Source organism: Canis lupus, chromosome 15 (assembly GCF_003254725.2).
Source record: "Canis lupus dingo isolate Sandy chromosome 15, ASM325472v2, whole genome shotgun sequence".
NCBI lineage: Eukaryota > Metazoa > Chordata > Mammalia > Carnivora > Canidae > Canis > Canis lupus.
Genome location: NC_064257.1, coordinates 39925066 through 39943920, shown reverse-complemented (window position 1 = coordinate 39943920; position 18855 = coordinate 39925066). Strand labels below are relative to the sequence as shown.

The window sequence follows — 18855 nt, the reverse complement described above, 5'->3', positions numbered from 1 at the left end:
TATCTAATCAATTGAAAGGTCTCAAAAGCTGAAATGAGCCTTCTCTGAAGAAATTCCTCCTATAGACAGTAGCTTCAGCTGCACCCAAAAGTTCCAGCACATCATTCATGATGGCCTGCTCTATGGATTTCAGACCTGCCTACACAGCCTTCCCAATTATCGAAGCCAATTTCTTGTAACAAATCTCTAAATATCCATCTTCTACTGGTTCCGCTTTTCTGGTTGAACTGGGACTGATATACTAGAATATAAAGCTTAACTCAGAAAGGGGCAAAAAAGATGAATGAGAGGCAGTAGGGTTACATTAGGAAGGGCATTTGTTTCTAACATACTCAGAGGTTTGGACTTTACCTCACAATCATCAGGATTAACAAGGTGAATGGCATGATTAAGGGTAGAGATGAATCACTATGGATTTGATATAAAAGATATACTGGGACAGGAAGCAAGAGGTAGAGAGATGCTGATGGTTGGGAAACCATCTAAGTTACCTATGAGATAAACAAGAGAACCAAGAAAGAAGCCAGGGAACAGTGTTGTGGGGAAAAAGTGATGGTCTGCTCTGGTCTAGTGCATTGGAAGAATGTGCCTCTCAGCATACTGTGATAAAAGGAGGTCACTAAGGGCCTCAAGAATATCTATGACAGAGTGAAGAATCTCGAAACCAGATTGTATTAGGTTCAAGAGTCGAAGGGAAGTGAGAAAGAAGAGAAAACAAGACTAGATTATTCTTTTAGAGGAGAAACATAGCAGAAGAAAGTTCAGTTGTCAAATGAAAACAAGAAGAATGGGAGAAGCTTAAGCCTTCTTCAGTCAAAGGCATGGGAGGGGGAAGTGACAAGAATGAGGGTACACATTCTCCTGAGTGAGGTTCAAGTGAGGAGAGGTGGCCAAGGTCATACGTAAGGCTTGGTCTTGAAAATTTGAGAAAGACCTTCACTTCCTGAAAACTGGAGGAAAGAGAAGTAGGATGAAAGTAAGCAGAGATAAATTTGGAGATGAAGGATAAGGCATCTGCAGTAATTCATGCCCAGTAGCTCTGGGATACACAGTGAGGTTAGGACACAAGGTTATAAGTTGAGAGAAAAATGGTATGTCATATCGAGAGATGGAGGCTCAGCTTTAGATGGGGCTGGGTGGCCACCTGCCACAACATAACACAGACAATCAGGATCAGGTGACAATTATACTAAAGGACTTCTGAACTGCCTTACAATTCAATGTTTCTATGAATCAGACAGGCAGAAACATGGCCTTATTCACTGATGTTTTCTCAGCACCCAAAACAATGCCTGGCATACAGAAGACACTTGATAAATTCACTGAATGAACAAATGAGTGAATGCTTAGATGAGCTTCTCATCCAAACAAGCAGATAAAATCTTTTAATTGAAATTATCTATTTTAAATAGACTCATTTTAACATTTTTAAGAAATCACAGATGTTTTCCAGAGCCTTGAAACTTAATACAACTCCAGTCTTCATCTTCATCTCCAGACATTATAGCCAAGGCAAGCCAAATAACTCAGGTTTCAAAGTGGACATTTTTACCTTGATTTTTTTCCCTGGACTATCTTAGAGCAAATTATCAAGAGAATGGCCAAATCTCTATTTTGTTTTATTATACACCAAGCTTTTTTGAACTAAGAGTTTGCTCAGATTTCCATTTAGATTCTATACTACCATAGGTAGAATGTAGCCTTAACCTTTTGACACATCAAGCTATTTCTCTCCTTATTGGTCTTGGTGACATTTACCACAGACCAAAGGGAAAAGAGGGGGGAAAAAACAAGACTTTTTAAAAAGGCAAGTTTAAAAAAATAAACATAAAAAAAGAAAAAGGTAATTTCAACTGGAATAAAAACATAAGGCAGGCAATATTAGGTTGCTACCAACATGGGTCTCTGTGGAACATTACCCACACGTTACCTGGATGGAAGACTTTGGTTTTCCCATTAGTGATTCCAGAAGAGCTTGCCTCCATTTTTATTGACCTTTGGCCTGGTGGAAGTGAGGAATGCCTGACCACGGGCAGGTGACGGGACCCTGGGCGGCTTGCCACACTTCGCCGTTGATGGATTTGCAAACGTTTTTCAGCCCCATGAATAGATAAACTTAAACCTGGAATGAGAAATAGCACCATTATCATTAAAGAAGTAAGTTCTGAATGGTTAAAATGCCAAATTATTTTCTGGCATGAAATACAGACAGCATAAGTAACTACAGTTCAAATACTCAAGGGACGCTAATAACACTAGAATTCTGATACTGATTGATTTTCACGTTTCATTATTCACTGAACATTATTTCATTCCAAAGTGGATATCCTCAGTTATCATGACAAGAGTTTTAGGAATGAAAATCCCATAATTTCAAATATTAAAATTCTTTCCAAAATTCTGGGAAAATATGCACTTATTTGGATTAGTTAACTGTTGCTGAGTTCCTAAATTGGAATTCCAATAAAAATCAAGCAATTCTTCTCTCTTTTTAAAAAATATTTTAATTCCAGTAGTTAATATACAATGTTATAGCAGTTTCAGGTGTGCAATATAGTGATTCAACAATTCCTTACATCACCCAGTGTTCATCACAAGTGCCCTCCTTCATCCCCATCACCTATATCACCCATCCCGCCACCCACCTCACCTCTGGTAACCATCAGTTTGTTCTCTATCACTGAGAGTCTGTTTCTTGGTTTATCTTTTTTTCTTCTGCTCATCTGTTTCTTAAATTCCACATGAGTGAAATCACATGGTATTTCACTTTCTCTGACTTATTTCACTTGGTATTATATTCTCTAGCTCCATCCATGTTGTTGCAAATGGCAAGATTTTATACTTTTATGGCTGAATAATATTCTATTATATATATCACATCTTCTTTTTTTAAGATTTTATGTATTTATTCACAAGAGACACAAAGAGGCAGAGACATAGTTAGAGGGAGAAGCAGGCTCCCCATGGGGAGCCCATTGTGGGACTCGATCCCAGGACCCCAGGATCACGACCTCAGCCAAAGGCAGACGCGCAACCACTGAGCCCCCTAGGTGCCCCTATCTTTATTCATTCATCAATTGGTGGACACTTGGGCTGTTTCCATAATTTGGCTATTGTAGATGATGCTGCAAAAAAAAAAAAACACAGGGATGCACGAATCTCTTTGAATTAGTGTTTTTGTATTTTTTGGGTAAATATCCAGTAGTACGATTACTGGATCATGCAGTAGTTCTATTTTTAACTTTTGAGGAATCTCCATACAGTTTTCCACAGTGGCTTCACCAGTTTGCATTCCCACCAACAGTATAAAAGGGTTCCCTTACTCCACATACTCACCAACACTTATTTTTGTGTTGTTGATTTTAGCCACTCTGACAGGTGTAAGGTAATACCTGACTGTAGTTTTGATTTGCATTTCCCTGATGATGAATGATGTTGAGCATCTTTTCATGTGTCTGTTTCTTTGGAGAAATGTCTATTCATGTCTTCTGCCCATTTTGAGGGGCTTTAGGTGTTGAGTTTTTAAATATATTTTGGATACTAACCCTTTATCTGATATGCCACTTGCAAATATCCTCTCCCAATTAGTAGGCTGCGTTTTAGTTTTGCAGATGGTTTCCTTTGCTGTGCAGAAACTTTTTATTTTGATGTAGTCCCAATAGTATATATTTGCTTTTACTTATATAGTGTCCTTCTTTGTATCTTTTTACAGACTTTGATTTAAATATTGCTACTGCAGCTTCCTTTTGACAACCATTTGCATGATAAATGTTTCTCCAACCCCTCAATTTCAATCTGCAAGTGTCTTTAGGTCTGAAATGAATCTCTTGTAGGCAATATATAGATGGGTCTTGTTTTTTTATCCACTATCACTGTATTATTTTGATTAGAGCATTTAGTCCATTTATATTCAAGGTAATTATTGATAGATATGTATTAACTGCCATTTTGCTACTTGTTTTGTGGTTGTTTTTGTAGTTTTTCTAGATCCTTTCTTCTCTTTCTTTCATGGTTTATTAGTTTTCTTTATTGATGTATTTGGAGTCCTTTCTCTTTATTCTTTGCATATCTATTAGCAGGCTTTGATTTGTGGTTACCATGAGGTTTGTAGATAATATCTTACGCACATGGTAGTCTATATTAAGTTGATAGTCACTTAAGTTAAACTCATTTTTTATTCCTCTCCATGTTTTAGTTACATGGTATCATAGTTTATATCCTTTCATGGATCCCTTGACTGATTTTTTACAGAGATACTTATTTTTACAGCTTTTGTGTTTCCTACTCTTCATATTCTCATTTTTGGTCTCTCCTTTCCACTTAAAGAGTCCCCTTTAATATTATTTGTACGGCTGGTTTAGTGCTCATGAGCTCCTTTAGTTTTTGTCTATCTCTGAAACTCTATCTCTCCTTCTATTTTGAATGATAGCCTTGCGGGATAGAGTATTCTTGGCTATAGACTTTTCCTTCACAGCACTTTGAATATATCATGCCACTCTCTTCTGGCTTGCAAAGTTTCTGCTGAAAAATCCATGGATAGCCTTACACAGACTCCCTTGTTTGTAACTGATTTCTCTTGCTTTTAAATATTTTTTAAAAGATTTTATTTTTTTATTCATGAGAGACACAGAGAGAGGCAGACACAGGCAGAGAGAGAAGCAGGCTCCTTGCAGGGAGCTTGATGAGGGACTCGATCCCAGGACCCCAGGATCATGCCCGGAGCAAAAGGCAGATGCTCAACCACTGAGCCACCCAGGCATCCCACATTTAAATTTTTTTATGGCTAATTTTTACCATTTTGATTACCATGTATCTTGGTGTGGACCACCTTTGGTTGATTTTGTTGGGGGATCTCTACGCCTTCTGGATCTGGATATCTGTTTCCTTTCCCAGGTCAGGGAAGTTTTCAGCTACTATATCTTCAAATAAATTTTCTGTCTCCCTTTCTCTCTCGGCCTTCTAGGTTTCCTATAGTGCAATATTATTATGCTTGATGGAGTCACTGAGTTCCCTAAGTCTATTCTTGTTTTACATAAATTATTTTTTCTCTCAAATTTTCAGCTTTATTACTTGTCATTACTCTGTCTTCTAGTCAATTCATTCTTCTGCTTCTTCCAGCTTATTTATTCCATCAAGTTTATTTTTAATTTCATTTACTGCATTCTATATCTCTGATTGGTTCTTTTTCATGTTTTCTATCTCTGTATTAAGGGTCTCACTGAGGTCTTCCACTCTTTTCTCAAATCCAGTGGGTGTCTTTATGACCATTATTTTAAATTGTCTCTCAGGCATGTTACTTACATCCATTTCTCTTAGGTCTCTTGCTGTGGTTTTGTCCTGTTCTTTGTGACATATTCCTCTATCTCTTCATTTTGTCTAGTTCTCTGTGTCTGTTTCTGTGTGTTTGGGAAGTCAGCTACATCTCTTGCTCTTGAAAGTAGTGAGCCAGCTGTACACTTTTTAACTAAGTAGTGCTGGTCCTCCTCCGCAGGGGATGCACAGTGCTATTAGAGACCTGGGCCAACCTGGCTATTCCACGAACACCTCAGATGAGAAATGCAGTTTTAACAAAGCACCCACATCTTCCTTAGGGGGTCATGGGATATAATGTTGGCAAGGTTTGTGTGAGTCTTCTCAGGGATGGAATCTACAGCACTGGGACTGAGACAGGATTGGTTGGAGGGGCAGGGCACAGTGTAAGCAAGTTATGGGGGAGTGCTGGTGCCATGCTGGTTCCCACAGGTAGCTGTTTATGATGAGGGGTAGGGAAAGGAAATGGCATCTGCCAGCTCCTTTGCTTCTGGAAAAGTCTCTCAGCTAACTCAGATTAGTAACTATACTTCCTGTAAGCTCCAGATGCTTTTCAAACTGCTTATATCTTCAGAGGCTGTTTGCGGTGCTGTCTCTTTAAGGGCAAGGGCTCAGCTTCCTATTGCCCTCTGGGCTCTGAGAGCAGAGCTAGCTGATTTTTCAGGTTCCAAGCTGTAAGTCCTGCTGATGGTCAGTACTCACAAAATTCAGCCCTGATTCTCAGAGCCAAATGCTATAGGGATTTCTCTTTCCCTTATACGCTCCCTAGTCAGTCTGTTTCTCACCCCTCTCTTGACCCATGGCTCCCTCCCCTCAGCAGTTAGATTCATGGGGTTTAGGTTCCCACCAAGTCCTTGTCCTTCCTACTCTCTTGATGTGACCTCTTCATTACATTTAGTTGTGGATTTTGTTTGGCCAGTCTTTGGGTCCTTTTCTGAGTTGCTTGTTCTGAAGTGAGTATGATTCTAGTTGTATCTGTGAGATGAGATGAATTTAGAGTCCTGCTACTCTGGCATCTTCCCTGGGAGTCCCCAAGCAAATTTTAATTAAAAAAAAATCAAGCAACTTTTTCCACAGCATTCATGTACAGACCAGAGCTGAAGGCTGAACTCAGATTTAGGCCTCTGGTAATCTTAAAATTACATAACTTTTTAGAGCAAGTTATCCAGGAAAATTTCAAACATACTAAAGGCAAAAAGGATAGAATAATAAACCCCATGTAATCATCACCTAGCTTCAACAAATATCACTTTTCCATAAAGCTGGAGAGAAAAAAAGATTTTTCTCATCTTGTTTTTTCCGTTCCACTCCCTTTGTTGATTTGCTTCTTAGGTGCTAGTTTTTGTTTTTGTTTTAAAGATTTTATTTATTTGAGAGAAAGAGTGCACATGAGCAGGGGGGAGGGGCAGAGGGAGAAGCAGACTTCTAGCTGAGTGCTGAGCACAACGTGGGGCCTAAGACCCTGAGGTCATGACCAGAGCTGAAGGCACCTGCTCAACCACTTAACTGACTGAGTCACTGAGACACCCCTGGTGCTACAGTAGTTTAAAGCAAGCTCTAGACATCATGTAAATCTCATCAAAAACAATATTGATCATGTTGACTTGCATTGATTGTATCAATATGGACTATACCTACTGATTCATATGAACCATATAAAAAATTCAAGATATTTTAAAATAAAACAAGCAAAAGATTTTTAAAAAAGAACACACATTGATCACCATTAGAGTTTGCTAAAATACCAATTTGTTATTCAGAAAATTGATAAAGGGAAAGAAGCATCTATCCCTGCTTTTCCCTTACTAACTATATTTCAAGGTAACCAGACGGTTGATAAGATAAAGTTCTTCACTACAGATTTCCCAGTAATAAATTACTGATGAAAAAGAGAATTGGAAAATAACTTTAGAAGCCTTGGTGAAATATTAAAGATAAGTTTTGTCCAAAGAAGTCCTATGAAGACAGAGCTGGAATTCAAACTCTGAGAAGACTAAATTCAGATCTTTTAAAAAAGCCAAGGAAAGGTATTAGCCTTATTTAATGCCAATCAGCCAGGGGAACATGGTCAGGAATCATGCTATCTGATGGAGGAAAGCTGAGCTTCACCAAATCACAGAATTTTTTATTAAGAGGAGAATATCTTGAAATATGAAGGTAAAAATTTAGAGTTGGAAGCTACTTTAGTGGTTGGCTAATTAATTTGGTGCCTTATATGGATGAACAAACTGAGACCGACAGGGAGAAACAGTCTACTTATTATCAGTACTGGGAGGCCACAGTAAGAAGTCTACTAAAAACCCAGAAATGAAGGAAATAAAAGCCTTCCCAGAGGTATATTGTAAATCAGCAATCATGGGTCATGTCAGAGATATTATGATTTTCTCAGGTGCAACAGGTGTGAGCCTTCTACTCCTAGCCTGCTCCCTACTATGGTTGTATGTTCCATATTTCCAGAGAGATGCAAAACAAACATCTGTAGACACACCAAGACTCCAAAAGAATGCAGATAAATTTTCAGGTGACAGATGAGGGGCTAGCAGATATTTTAAGGCAACATCAGACAGTACATGCAGTCTGAGTCTGCAACCATGAAACAGACCACTCTTGAAAAAACACGTCTCCTTGTACCTATTTCAGAGGATTACTAGGCTAACGGAACCAGGACTGTGACTCAGTGTGGCACTTCCAGTTCTTATAAAACTCCCTTCAAGGTAGTATAAAATGTTAGAAATGACAATAAAAATTACACTGTGGAAATAAATGGTCTAGGTACTTGGAATTATTGAATTCTATATTAAAAATATAATAATGTAGATCGGGGGAAAATGTCAAAAAAAATCATGAGTATGGTCAGGAGAAGATGGATATGGGGAAGATGGGTATGTTATACTGGAATTAGGGAGGAATCCTTACTGCCTCAGCAAATCCATATAGTCCTCCAGAAATTAAGATTTCTCAGAGGTGCAGATAAAGGACCTGGTCCATCAGAGCTCTCTTCATACAATTGCTAAGTCTATGGGGGAGAGAGATATGTAAACCAATAGCATGTAATATGTCAAATATACTCCAGACATGAAAAGTTAACATTTATTGAAGACTTAGCAGTTACACATTCAGAAATGAATTGTCAGTCAATAAATTGCATCATCCAATTTGTTCTTAATTACTTTGGAAAAAAGTGTTGACGCTGATTATGTATTAAATGCCAGGTACTGCACCAAATATTGATTATTAACCCATTAATGCCTCACCCCAATCCTACAAGACAGAGAATTGGTATCTACATTTTACAGATAGGAAACCTGAGGCTCAAGAGGCAAAGTTATTTGTCCAAAGTCACACAAGTGAGTAACAAATTTTAACACTAGTTTTTTCCACTATAGCACGTGGCCTGATTAATTTAATTAACTTAATTAAATTAATTGAATGCCAGGCAATACATAGGCTGTTTTTGTGTGGGTGTTTTTGTTTGTTTTGTTTTGTTTTAGAGGGGGAGGGGGGTAGGGGCTGAGGAAGAAAAGAGTTTTTAGCAGGCTCCAAGCCCAGTGTGGAGCCTGATGCAGGGCTCAATTTCACAACCCTGAGATCATAACCTAAGCCAATCAAGAGTTGGACACTTAACTGACTGAGCTACCGAGGTGCCCCTACAAATGCTGTGTTAAGTCTACAGTGGTTCTAAATAATTTAAAAAGGCAAGGTTAGAAGGTATGGTATACTGACACTCCTATGACCCAAACTCTTATGAAACCATCTCTTTTCCATCCATTTTGAAATATCTTCCTCGTTTCTGACCAGCTATCAAATGCCTTAGTCAAAAAGAACCAGCCCAAACTGCACCTTCCCCTTGAAGCCCTTCCAGTCCCTCTAGCTCTGAGTCAATAAATACTCTGTCTCCAATCGTGCAGTGAGACTTTACCATGTAGTACTCTTAGACTCTCATTCACCTGTCAGCACATGGCTGTCCCATTTCTCCAACTATCTCAAGAGTCTCTAAGGGCAAGGATCTGTGTACTTCCCAGATTCCTTCCTCAGCTCTGAACAAAGTACACTCCATACAGAGACGTGGGATGACAGTTTGCCATTGGTTCCTTCTCCCTCTGCACAATGCATACCACATGGTGCAAAGACTTGCTGGGCATAGGTAGAGCAGATTCAAAAACCAGTCAAGGAAAAGGCATTGAGTATGTTGACCTATGCAACCAATTTTTAATTTCATGCTTCCTGTATCACTATATACTCATCATCTTTCCTAGAGTCTTTTAGGCCTGAAACTTGGCTGCTTTCCCTTGCTTCAGCACACAGCTTCTTCCCCAATGCACACTGCTGAGAAGGTGGAACCCAAGCCATGTTAAGTTTGTAATCTTTCCACCTTTCTACCTCCACATATCTTTCCAACAACAACAAAAAAAGTACCTTTTCCCTTGAGACCTATCTACCTTACTTGATAAAAGATATGGAAGCAGAACCTTGAGAAACACACACCTTTAGAGGTGAAGAGAGCAAGCATAGTAGATATTAAAATGTGAATGCTGGGGTCAGGGTTTCTGGGTCCAATTTTTGGCTAGTCCACCATTCCCTATCTATTTTACCTGTGCAAGTTATTTGATCTTTTGTGCCTCAGTTTAATCACCTATAAAATGGGGATAATAACAGTTTTAACAGTTTTTGCCTCACAGAGTCACGAGAATGAGTTAATACCTGCAAGGTACTTAGGGTAGTGCTCACCATACAGCAGGTGTTCAGTGCAAGGCAGAGGTCATCACTGCCCTCTATCCTATCAGGGTAGCCTGGGTGGCTCAGGGGTTTAGCGCTGCCTTCAGCCCAGAGCAGGATCCTGGAGACCCAGGATCGAGTCCCGCATTGGGCTCCCTGCATGGAGCCTGCTTCTCCCTCTGCCTCTTTCTCTCTCTCTCTCTCTATGTCTCTCATGAATAAATAAATACAAATCTTTTTAAAAAAAAGTTTATCCTATCAGTGACTTCCCTGAACTTTTCACTCTTACCCCTTAGGCCCTGGAATTTAATACCATTGCCCCTACCCATCTGTTTTTTAAACTTTTCCTTTGGTTTCCATGACATGCACACTTCTCACCACTCCCTCTCCTAACTGTAAACTCTCTTCTCTCCCTTGTTCTCCAAGGGCAGGGGTGGGGTGGGGTGTTAGTTTCCTTGGGCTACCATAACTTATTACCACTGCTCTGGTGGCTTGAAACAACAGAAATTTATTATCACCCTGTTCTGGAGGCTAGACATCTGAAATCAAGGTGTTAGGAGGACTGTGATTTCTCCAGAAGTTCTGTAGGTGGAATTTTCTCCTTGCTTCTCTTAGCCTCTCATGGGTGCTGCATTCCTTGGTATTTCTTGTTTGTGACAACATCGCTCCAATGTCTCTCTCCATTGTCTCATCACCTCCTATCTCCCTCTGCCTTTCTCTTATAAGGACATGCCTGTTGGCATTTAGGAGCCACCTGGATAAAACAAAATAATATCTTGATCTTAAGGTCCTTAATGACATCTACAAACTCTTTCCAAATAAGATCACTTCCACAAGGTCTACGGATTAGAACATGGATGTATATTTGGGGACCATTATCAGCCTACCACAGGGAGGGGGGGTTCCAAAGGTTTTGACTTTGCTATTTTTCTCTCCATCCTCTCTCCAAGTGATCTTGCAAATTTCACGTCTCCAGCTGTTGCCTTCATGAGGTTACCTCCCAAAGTCATTCTTGCTCTACCTCCCAAATTTCAAATCTATCTTTCCTACTTGGTTTGAATCCTTCTCCTGAGAAATTCGATGAGTCCACAGAAACACAGTAAATATTTAATATTTTGATAAGAGAAACAAGCTCAGACCTCTTTTAAATACCTCATATATTTTCCTTAAAATCCTATCTAAAATGTGAGTACTTTTCTCAATAAAATAAAATTCTTTGGTGCTCTTTCTCTCTGGCCCACTTCCAACTGCACTAGCTCTAGATGCATTGCAAAGTAGAAGTGCACCCATGTAAAAGTGATTTGCTTTCATCTAAATGTCACTCCTGTGATTCAGAAGAACTCTGTGCCACAGGAACATCTGCAGCTCTGTAGATGTTTTACAACTTGCAGCCATACCGTCTCTGTGTTGCATCACTCTCCTTGTCATTTCTTAGATAATTTACTTTTCAAACCAATGAAAACCTATGTTTTGAATGTCACTACCATAAGCAAAATATAAAACTTACGTATTCCTGATTAAGAAAAAAAGTAATTTGTGCAAGGGGATATTTATTTCTAGTTTCCTCTTTTTCTCAGATTTAACTGCAGAGTAGAGAACAAATCCAGCACTTCCTCTTTCCAAAACACTTATGAGAACAGAGGTGAAAATTCTCCTGGCTGCTTCTCAGGCTTAGAATTGCTTTCCCAAACTTCTGGAGCTTTTCTAGTATCTTCTTTTTATTGGGTTCAAAATACATGTTACAAAATATTTTATAAAATAGGCTGATACCCTCCCATATCCTTGGGATAAAGAAGACTCAAACATATAGATTGCATATAGCCAAAGGTGCACCCCAATTATTATCATCTTAGGTATATGTACATTACAGGGGGCAGAATTTTGCAACCTCCATCATGATGAGCTCAGGTGAACCCACAGCAAACATTATGAGGAGCTCTGAGTATCAGAAATGGTGGGTAACTGAATGTGAGTGCCTTCCAGGGAGCAGTCACAGATGCTGAGATGTAACCCATATGAGACCCCTTTGGAGGCCTGATGATGGAGCACTGTTTAGTCTTAGTAGACCTAACAAAAGGATTAGCTACAATCCAACCTTCTCTGGTCCTTGGGTGTGTCATGTAATCTTCTGTTTGGTCTCCCTGCATTGTAATAGGCCATTTGATGGCCTGGCATCAGCATATTACACAAATCTAGCAGTACCAACATATCAAAAGACATCAAAACTGCCAAGTTATTGTTATTTGTAATTTTTTTGTGACAGTTGTCTATCTAATACTACATGAACCTGGCATTCAAGCACTTTGAAAAAAAGACCAAAATGCTAAGGATTAGATATAATACTACCCAGATTTAACTCTTGGCTCAGTGTCTACATAAAAAAATTACAGAATCAGAATGGATAAGTCTGTAAGAATGTGTAACCAGCATTACTAAATTCAAATAAAGTGCTGGAGATAAATTATCAGGGTTTCTCTCCTTCAAACCCATCTTTAGACCAGAGACATGAAATGTGCTTGCATAATTTTGTCTGAGTTACTTATTCTCTGACCCCTCCCTATTTCAGCACTTCTAAGGGTCCTCTACAAGATCTACTCCTATTGGAGGGCCCCTTTTTCCATGGCTTTCCTTCGGGTAGGCTCTAATATTACCCTTGTTTCTTTACAAATAGTGAAGCCCCAACTATTGCTAGACCCTGAGTGCTTCACTACTCTTAACTTCCTTAACACAACCCCTCCTTTGCAACATAAGAATTCCCTTTATTAAAATATGTTCATTGGTTAGAATTCTGTTTTCTCTTGAGCCTTGGTTATCAGAGACTCAGAAATCCATCCCTTTTGATTTTAATACTTAAAGGTTCTACATCTTCATCAGTCAACAATATCATCATGGAAAACTTCCCTGGAAGGTTCTCAAAAACTTCATGTGTGCTATCCTTCACCTTTGCCCCCTAAGACTTTGTTGTTTTATGACATTTTAGTCATCTTTCTTTTTCTTTACTACTCTGAAGTCTAATCTAAACCCTGGATTTCTCACTTCACCTCATCCTGTGATATTTAACTTACCTGTATTTTTACATTCTCACTCAGGGAAGCAATGAGAAAATGGCTATGGAATTATTGTCATCTCATGAAAGTTTAAGGGTTTTCTTTGTGTTCTGTGGCCTTAGACACAATGTACTTCCCCTCTACTCCCCCCACCCCATACACAGATATAAAACTTCTAACAGAAAATTGTCATAGATTATATTTTAGGATGTAAACAAGATGGAAGTAAGCAATTACAAGAGTATAGCTTAAAATTAATACCTTGGGAAAGAGCTCTTTTTGAGACTTTCCATTGTTCATTGATTGATTCATGGAGCAAACATTTGTTAAGAGCTCACTATGCTAAGCACCAAGGATTCAAGGATTCAGAGATTAAGGGATAAAGTCCTTACACTCACAGAGCTCGAAGTCTGACAGAGGAGACATACCCTAGTCCTAAAGCAGCAAAGAGCTAGGGCTTCTAATGTCATCTGGAGAAAGATCAACACTTTCTGGGTTTAAAAAAAAAAAAAAGATCAGGTCATTTGGGCTTTCCTTAAGCAGCTAGTGAAAAGGCACCTCTGGTTGACCTAAAACAAATTTAACTATTTGGCATTTTTCATAATAGAGTGGTGTTGTCAAATGTTATTACATCCAAGTACATAGAGTTGGGGGCAGGCAACAAAAATAACCAAGAAACTAGGTATCTACTTCACCTGGTAAAATCCACACATTGTGAAAAAGTGAACACTACAATTCCTAAATTTCAGTGGAACCACTTATTAAGTGATATCACCAAGTGAGCAACTTAAATAGCATAATATTAGACCTTAAGATCCTTGGACTCAACTTTAACTTAGCAGTCAATAAAATGTTCTAGAAGTGAAACAAAATGGTTTATTTCCAGGAACATCAAATGATAAACACTAATCCCCTAAAAGGAACATTACTTTAAATAAGATTTTGGTCATTTAGACAAATGAGCAAAAATTTAGTTAAAAAAATTTCTTTTTTTCTTTTAACAAAGTAACTTGTGTCTACTGACAATGAGCTCTACTTACTCTATCTTAGGCCTAATGACAGAAACAAGGATGATGGGGGCAGAATCTGTGCCCCTGCAAGGAAAAAAAAAAGTATATAGAAGTTACTCTAACAAAAGGGAGAGGTAAAAGGACCACAAGGAGGTATGATTCAGACTATGTGCACTCCAAGCACACTTCTCCTGTAAAGAGCTGTATAGTAAATATTTTTGGCTTTGTGGGCCATATGATCTCTGTTGCAATTACTCAACTCTGCTGGTATAGCCCCAAAGCAGCCATTGACAATATATAAACAAAGGAATGTGGCTGAGTTCCAATAAAGTTTTACTTTTAAAACCAGGCAATGGGTCAGGCTTGGTCCATTGGCTGTAGCATTCCCCACTCAGAGTTATGTGGATAGGCAAAGATGGAGGGAAAGAGCATTCCTGGCAACAGGGTATGAAAGAACAAAATGGGGATGCCTGGGTGGCTCAGCGGTTAGGACGTGATCCTGGAATTCCAGGATCAAATCCCACATCGGGCTCCCTACATGGAGTCTGCTTCTCCCTCTGCCTATGTCTCTGCTTCTCTCTCTGTGTGTGACTCTCATGAATAAATAAAATCTTAAAAAAAGAAAGAACAAAATTAATTCATGGAAGGAAAAGGTGTCCAGTTTCAAGCATGTTTAAGACGTGTGAGCAGTTAACATTGGCTCTTTAGACTGAAAGTAATAACAACTGACTTTTGTATGGAATTTTAAATTTTTTTAGACATTTTGTCAAGAGCCTTGAATGCTGCACTAAGAGTATAATCTTCTTTTTAGGACAGTGAGGAATCACTGAAGATATGTGAGCAAGGTTGGGAGGGTGCATCACTAGAACAGAGATTTAGGAAGAGATTGACTACTTCAACTGGGGAAAGAGATCACAGTAAGAACACAGGGTTCTGGGTCAGAACAGTGTAGTAAGGACACAAACAGATTCAAGAGAGGCTGAAAGTAGATTCCATAGAATTTAAGGATAACTTTTTGAGGTTTAGGGGTGTGAGGAGAGAATCAAAATTAACTTTGGATCTGGAGATAGTAACAGAAATAAAAACAGATGGGATATTTGATAGGCAAGATGTTGAGTTAAGTTTTGGATATTCTAGCTCTCTGGCTCCCCCTGGAAAAATAAGCCTTTTCCAAGGTATTAATTTTAAGCCATACTCTGGATTTGGACATCTAAATAAAATGTTCACCCAGCACTGCCAGAAATAGAGGTGTGGAGTTTGGAAATCTTTCTGGCTGGAGTTCTTTGCCTAGAACTGCACTGAAGGGGCCATTGAAGGAGACAGATTAATGCTAAAGCTCTGAGAGATACTATACTTTTTGTAGAGAAGAAATGAGAACTCAGATAAGTCTTGAGGGAACTTCTAGAAGGGGAGTAACCAAAACAACAGTGACAATAGCACTTGTTGAGGATTTATCATATGCCAGGCATCATTCTAAGAGTAATAAATATATTAACTCATTTAAACATTGTGTCAACCATATGTGGGACATACATATTATTGATTTCAATTTTACAGATGAGAAAATTAATGTATAGAAATAGCGTGTAAGTTACCCAAGGTCACACATAAGTGCCACAGCCATCATTTGAACTCAGGCAGCCTGACTACCTCACACAGCAATATTGCTTTCAGCAGAAGGGAGTCAAGTGGGCTGACTGCATGCTAAAGAAAGGTCAAAGAAGTTGAGAATGGACGAGAGAAAGGTTTAAAATGAAGTGAGACAGAAGTGGATGCCAAAACACAAGAAGCTGAAGAATGAGAAGATGGGAAATGAGCACAGGAACTGCAAACAGTGAATCCAATACACTGAATTCAGGTCCTGCAGCCAGTAGAATAATGGGTTTCCTGGAATCTGTGAATATGATACCTACACATAGCAAAGAGGAATCTGCAACTTGATTAAGGACTTTGATATGAGGGAGATTTTGTTGGGTTATATGGGGAAACCCAATCTCATCATCAGTCCTTAAAAGCAGACAGCCTTTTGTGGCTGGGGTCAAAGAGAGATGCTCTACTGCTGGCTCATGGAAGCAGCCACAAGGCAAAGAATGTGGCAGCTCTAGAAACTGGAAAAGGAAGGGAAACAAATTCTCCAGAGCCTCCAAAAAAAATTGATTTAGGCAATTGAGAACTGTGTCAAACTTCTACCTTTGAAGAACTTTCAGATAATACATTTGTGTCATTTTCAGCCACCAAGTGTGTGGCAATTTCTTACCATAGAAATAAAATACTAATCCAGGTTCCCATCTCTCCTTAATCACATTAGCAATTTTTTTAGCAATTTTTGCTAATGATTCCAATACCCTGGTCTATCAGCCTATCCCAGGCCACCAACACAGACAATGAGCTTTCCCCAGAGTCAGCATGGCCTCCCAGATGTTCAAGGCCGTGTACCTAGGGGACAAGGAAGGAGACAGATGGTGAAGTTGGTTCTGTCTGAATTTCCTTAACCAATATTTGATTTAACTGACCATAAAACAAATGTTAACTCAGAAAAGTCCAAAAATTTATCAAAACCAACTATAGAATACAACCCACTAATTATTTACTGACCAGCTCTATGCTAATAATGGTGCAATTAGATACTGAGCTGTATAAACCCTTGATTTAACAAATGTTTGAAGAACAGAACAAAATGACATTAAAATATATGCACTTTGAGATATAACTTTTTAATCAAATTTACAATTATTATTTCCAAAAGAATGATGAAGGTTACTAATGTGATTTGGGTTATAAAATTGATCTTAATTAATTTCAGTATTAATTAAATTTCTGACACTGTTAATAATGAAAATTTGTCTGGCAGACAATTTTTATACCTTAAGGTCCATCAGAGATGCCTTAAATTGTAAATGTATATTTTTCCTTTAACATTTAAAATAATTTATTCCCTACTTTGCAAAAATATTTAGCAAAAGGATTTGAGGTAGCTTAAAGCAAGGTACATTTTCATTCTAAACACTCTTTTGACAAAACACTCTTTTGACAAAACTGTTTTGTCATCTGTTACAGTGTTGAAAGCCTGCCCATAGCCAGAATTGGCCTAAATAACATGTTAGTCCAGATGGACTTAATAGATATACACAGTACATTCTATCCAATAGCCACAGAATACAAATTCTTCTCAAGTGCAATAGACCACTCTCCAAGATAGATCATATGTTAGGCCACAAACAGGTCCTAATAAATTTAGGAATACTGAAATAATATCAAGCATCACTTCTGACCACAATGATATAGAACTAGAAATTAATTATAAGAAAAAAGAAAAAATTTACAAATGTGTAGAGATTAAACATGTTCCTGAACAACCAACAGGTCAAAGACGAAATCAACAGGGAAATCAGAATATATGAGCCAAATAAAATGGTAACACAACATACTAAATGTATAGAGATCAGCAAAAGCAGTTCCAAGAGAGAAGCTTGTAGTGATAAACACCTACATTAAGAAAAAAGAAACGTCTCGAGACACCTGGGTGGCTCAGTGATTGATCATCTGCCTTTGACTCAGGGCATGATCCCAGAGACCTGGGATTGAGTCCCACATCAGGCTCCCTGCACGGAGCCTGCTTCTCCCTCTGCCTATGTCTCTGCCTCTTGTGCCCTTGTGTGTCTCTCATGAATAAATAAAAATCTTTAAAAAAAGAAAAAAGAAACATCTCAAATAAACAACCTAACTCTACACCTCATAGAACTAGAAAAGGAAAACAACTGAGGTCAAAGTTAGCAGAAGGAAGAAGCTAACAAAGATCAGAGTGAAAAGAAAACAGATTCAAAATATCAATGAAACAGAGAGTTGTTTTTTTTGAAACGATCAACAAAATTGACAAACCTTTAACTAGACTAAGAAAGAAAGAAAACTAAATATAAAAGAGGAATTATAACTGATAACACAGAAATACTAAGAATCAATAGAAAACTACTATTAAATAGTTGTATGCCAACAAAGTAGATAACCTAGAAAAAATGGATACATTCCTAGAAATGTAAAACCTACCAGTATTGGATCATAAATAAACAGAAAATGTGAATAGACTAATTACTAATAAGGAGATAAAAATCAATAATCAAAAGCTCCTAAGAAACAAGAATCTAAGACCAAATGGGTTCATTGGGGGAATTACCCACATTTTTAAAAAATGAATAGTAATCATTCTCAAACTCTTCAAAAAAAAAAAAAAAAAACAACTAAAGAGGAGAGAACACATCTCAACTCGTGTTATATGAGGCCAACATTACCTTGATACCACTCCAGACAAGGACACTACAAGAAAAGGAAATTACAGGCCAATATCCCTGATGAACATCCTCAAAAATCCTCAGACATATTATTAGCAAATTCAATTCACCAATACATTAAAAAGATCATGCACCATGATCAACCTGGATTTATTCCTGGAATTATTTAGGCCAATTCTGGCTATAGGCAGGCTTTCAACATATGCAAATCAATATATGTGATACACCACATTGACGAAATGAAAAGATTAAAATATGATCATTTCAATAGATGCATAAAAAGCATTTGACAAAATTCAACATCCTTTCATAATAAAACTCTCAACAATCCGAGTATAGAGAAATGTACCTCAACCTAATAAAAATAAAAACATATGACAAGCCTATAGCAGAATACAAAACAACATGCAAAAATCAGTCACATTTCTATACACTAACAAACTATCTGAAAGAGAAATTAAGAGAACAATCTCAATAGTAGCATCA

General features: G+C 38.1%; 1 protein-coding gene across 10 annotated transcripts in view; it reads right to left on the bottom strand.

The window, feature by feature from the left end:
* The window catches only part of ANO4 (anoctamin 4), a 404339-nt gene that overhangs the window by 226825 nt on the left and 158659 nt on the right, over positions 1-18855 (bottom strand). For all 10 annotated transcript variants that reach the window (XR_007402264.1, XM_035699361.2, XM_035699362.2 and 7 more), the window contains one exon: positions 1931-2122. Coding sequence is in view for 9 of the 10 variants with exons in the window: in XM_025438947.3 (XP_025294732.1) it covers positions 1931-2122 (192 nt within the window). In the remaining variant the exon portion in view is untranslated. The remainder of the gene's footprint in view (positions 1-1930; positions 2123-18855) is intronic.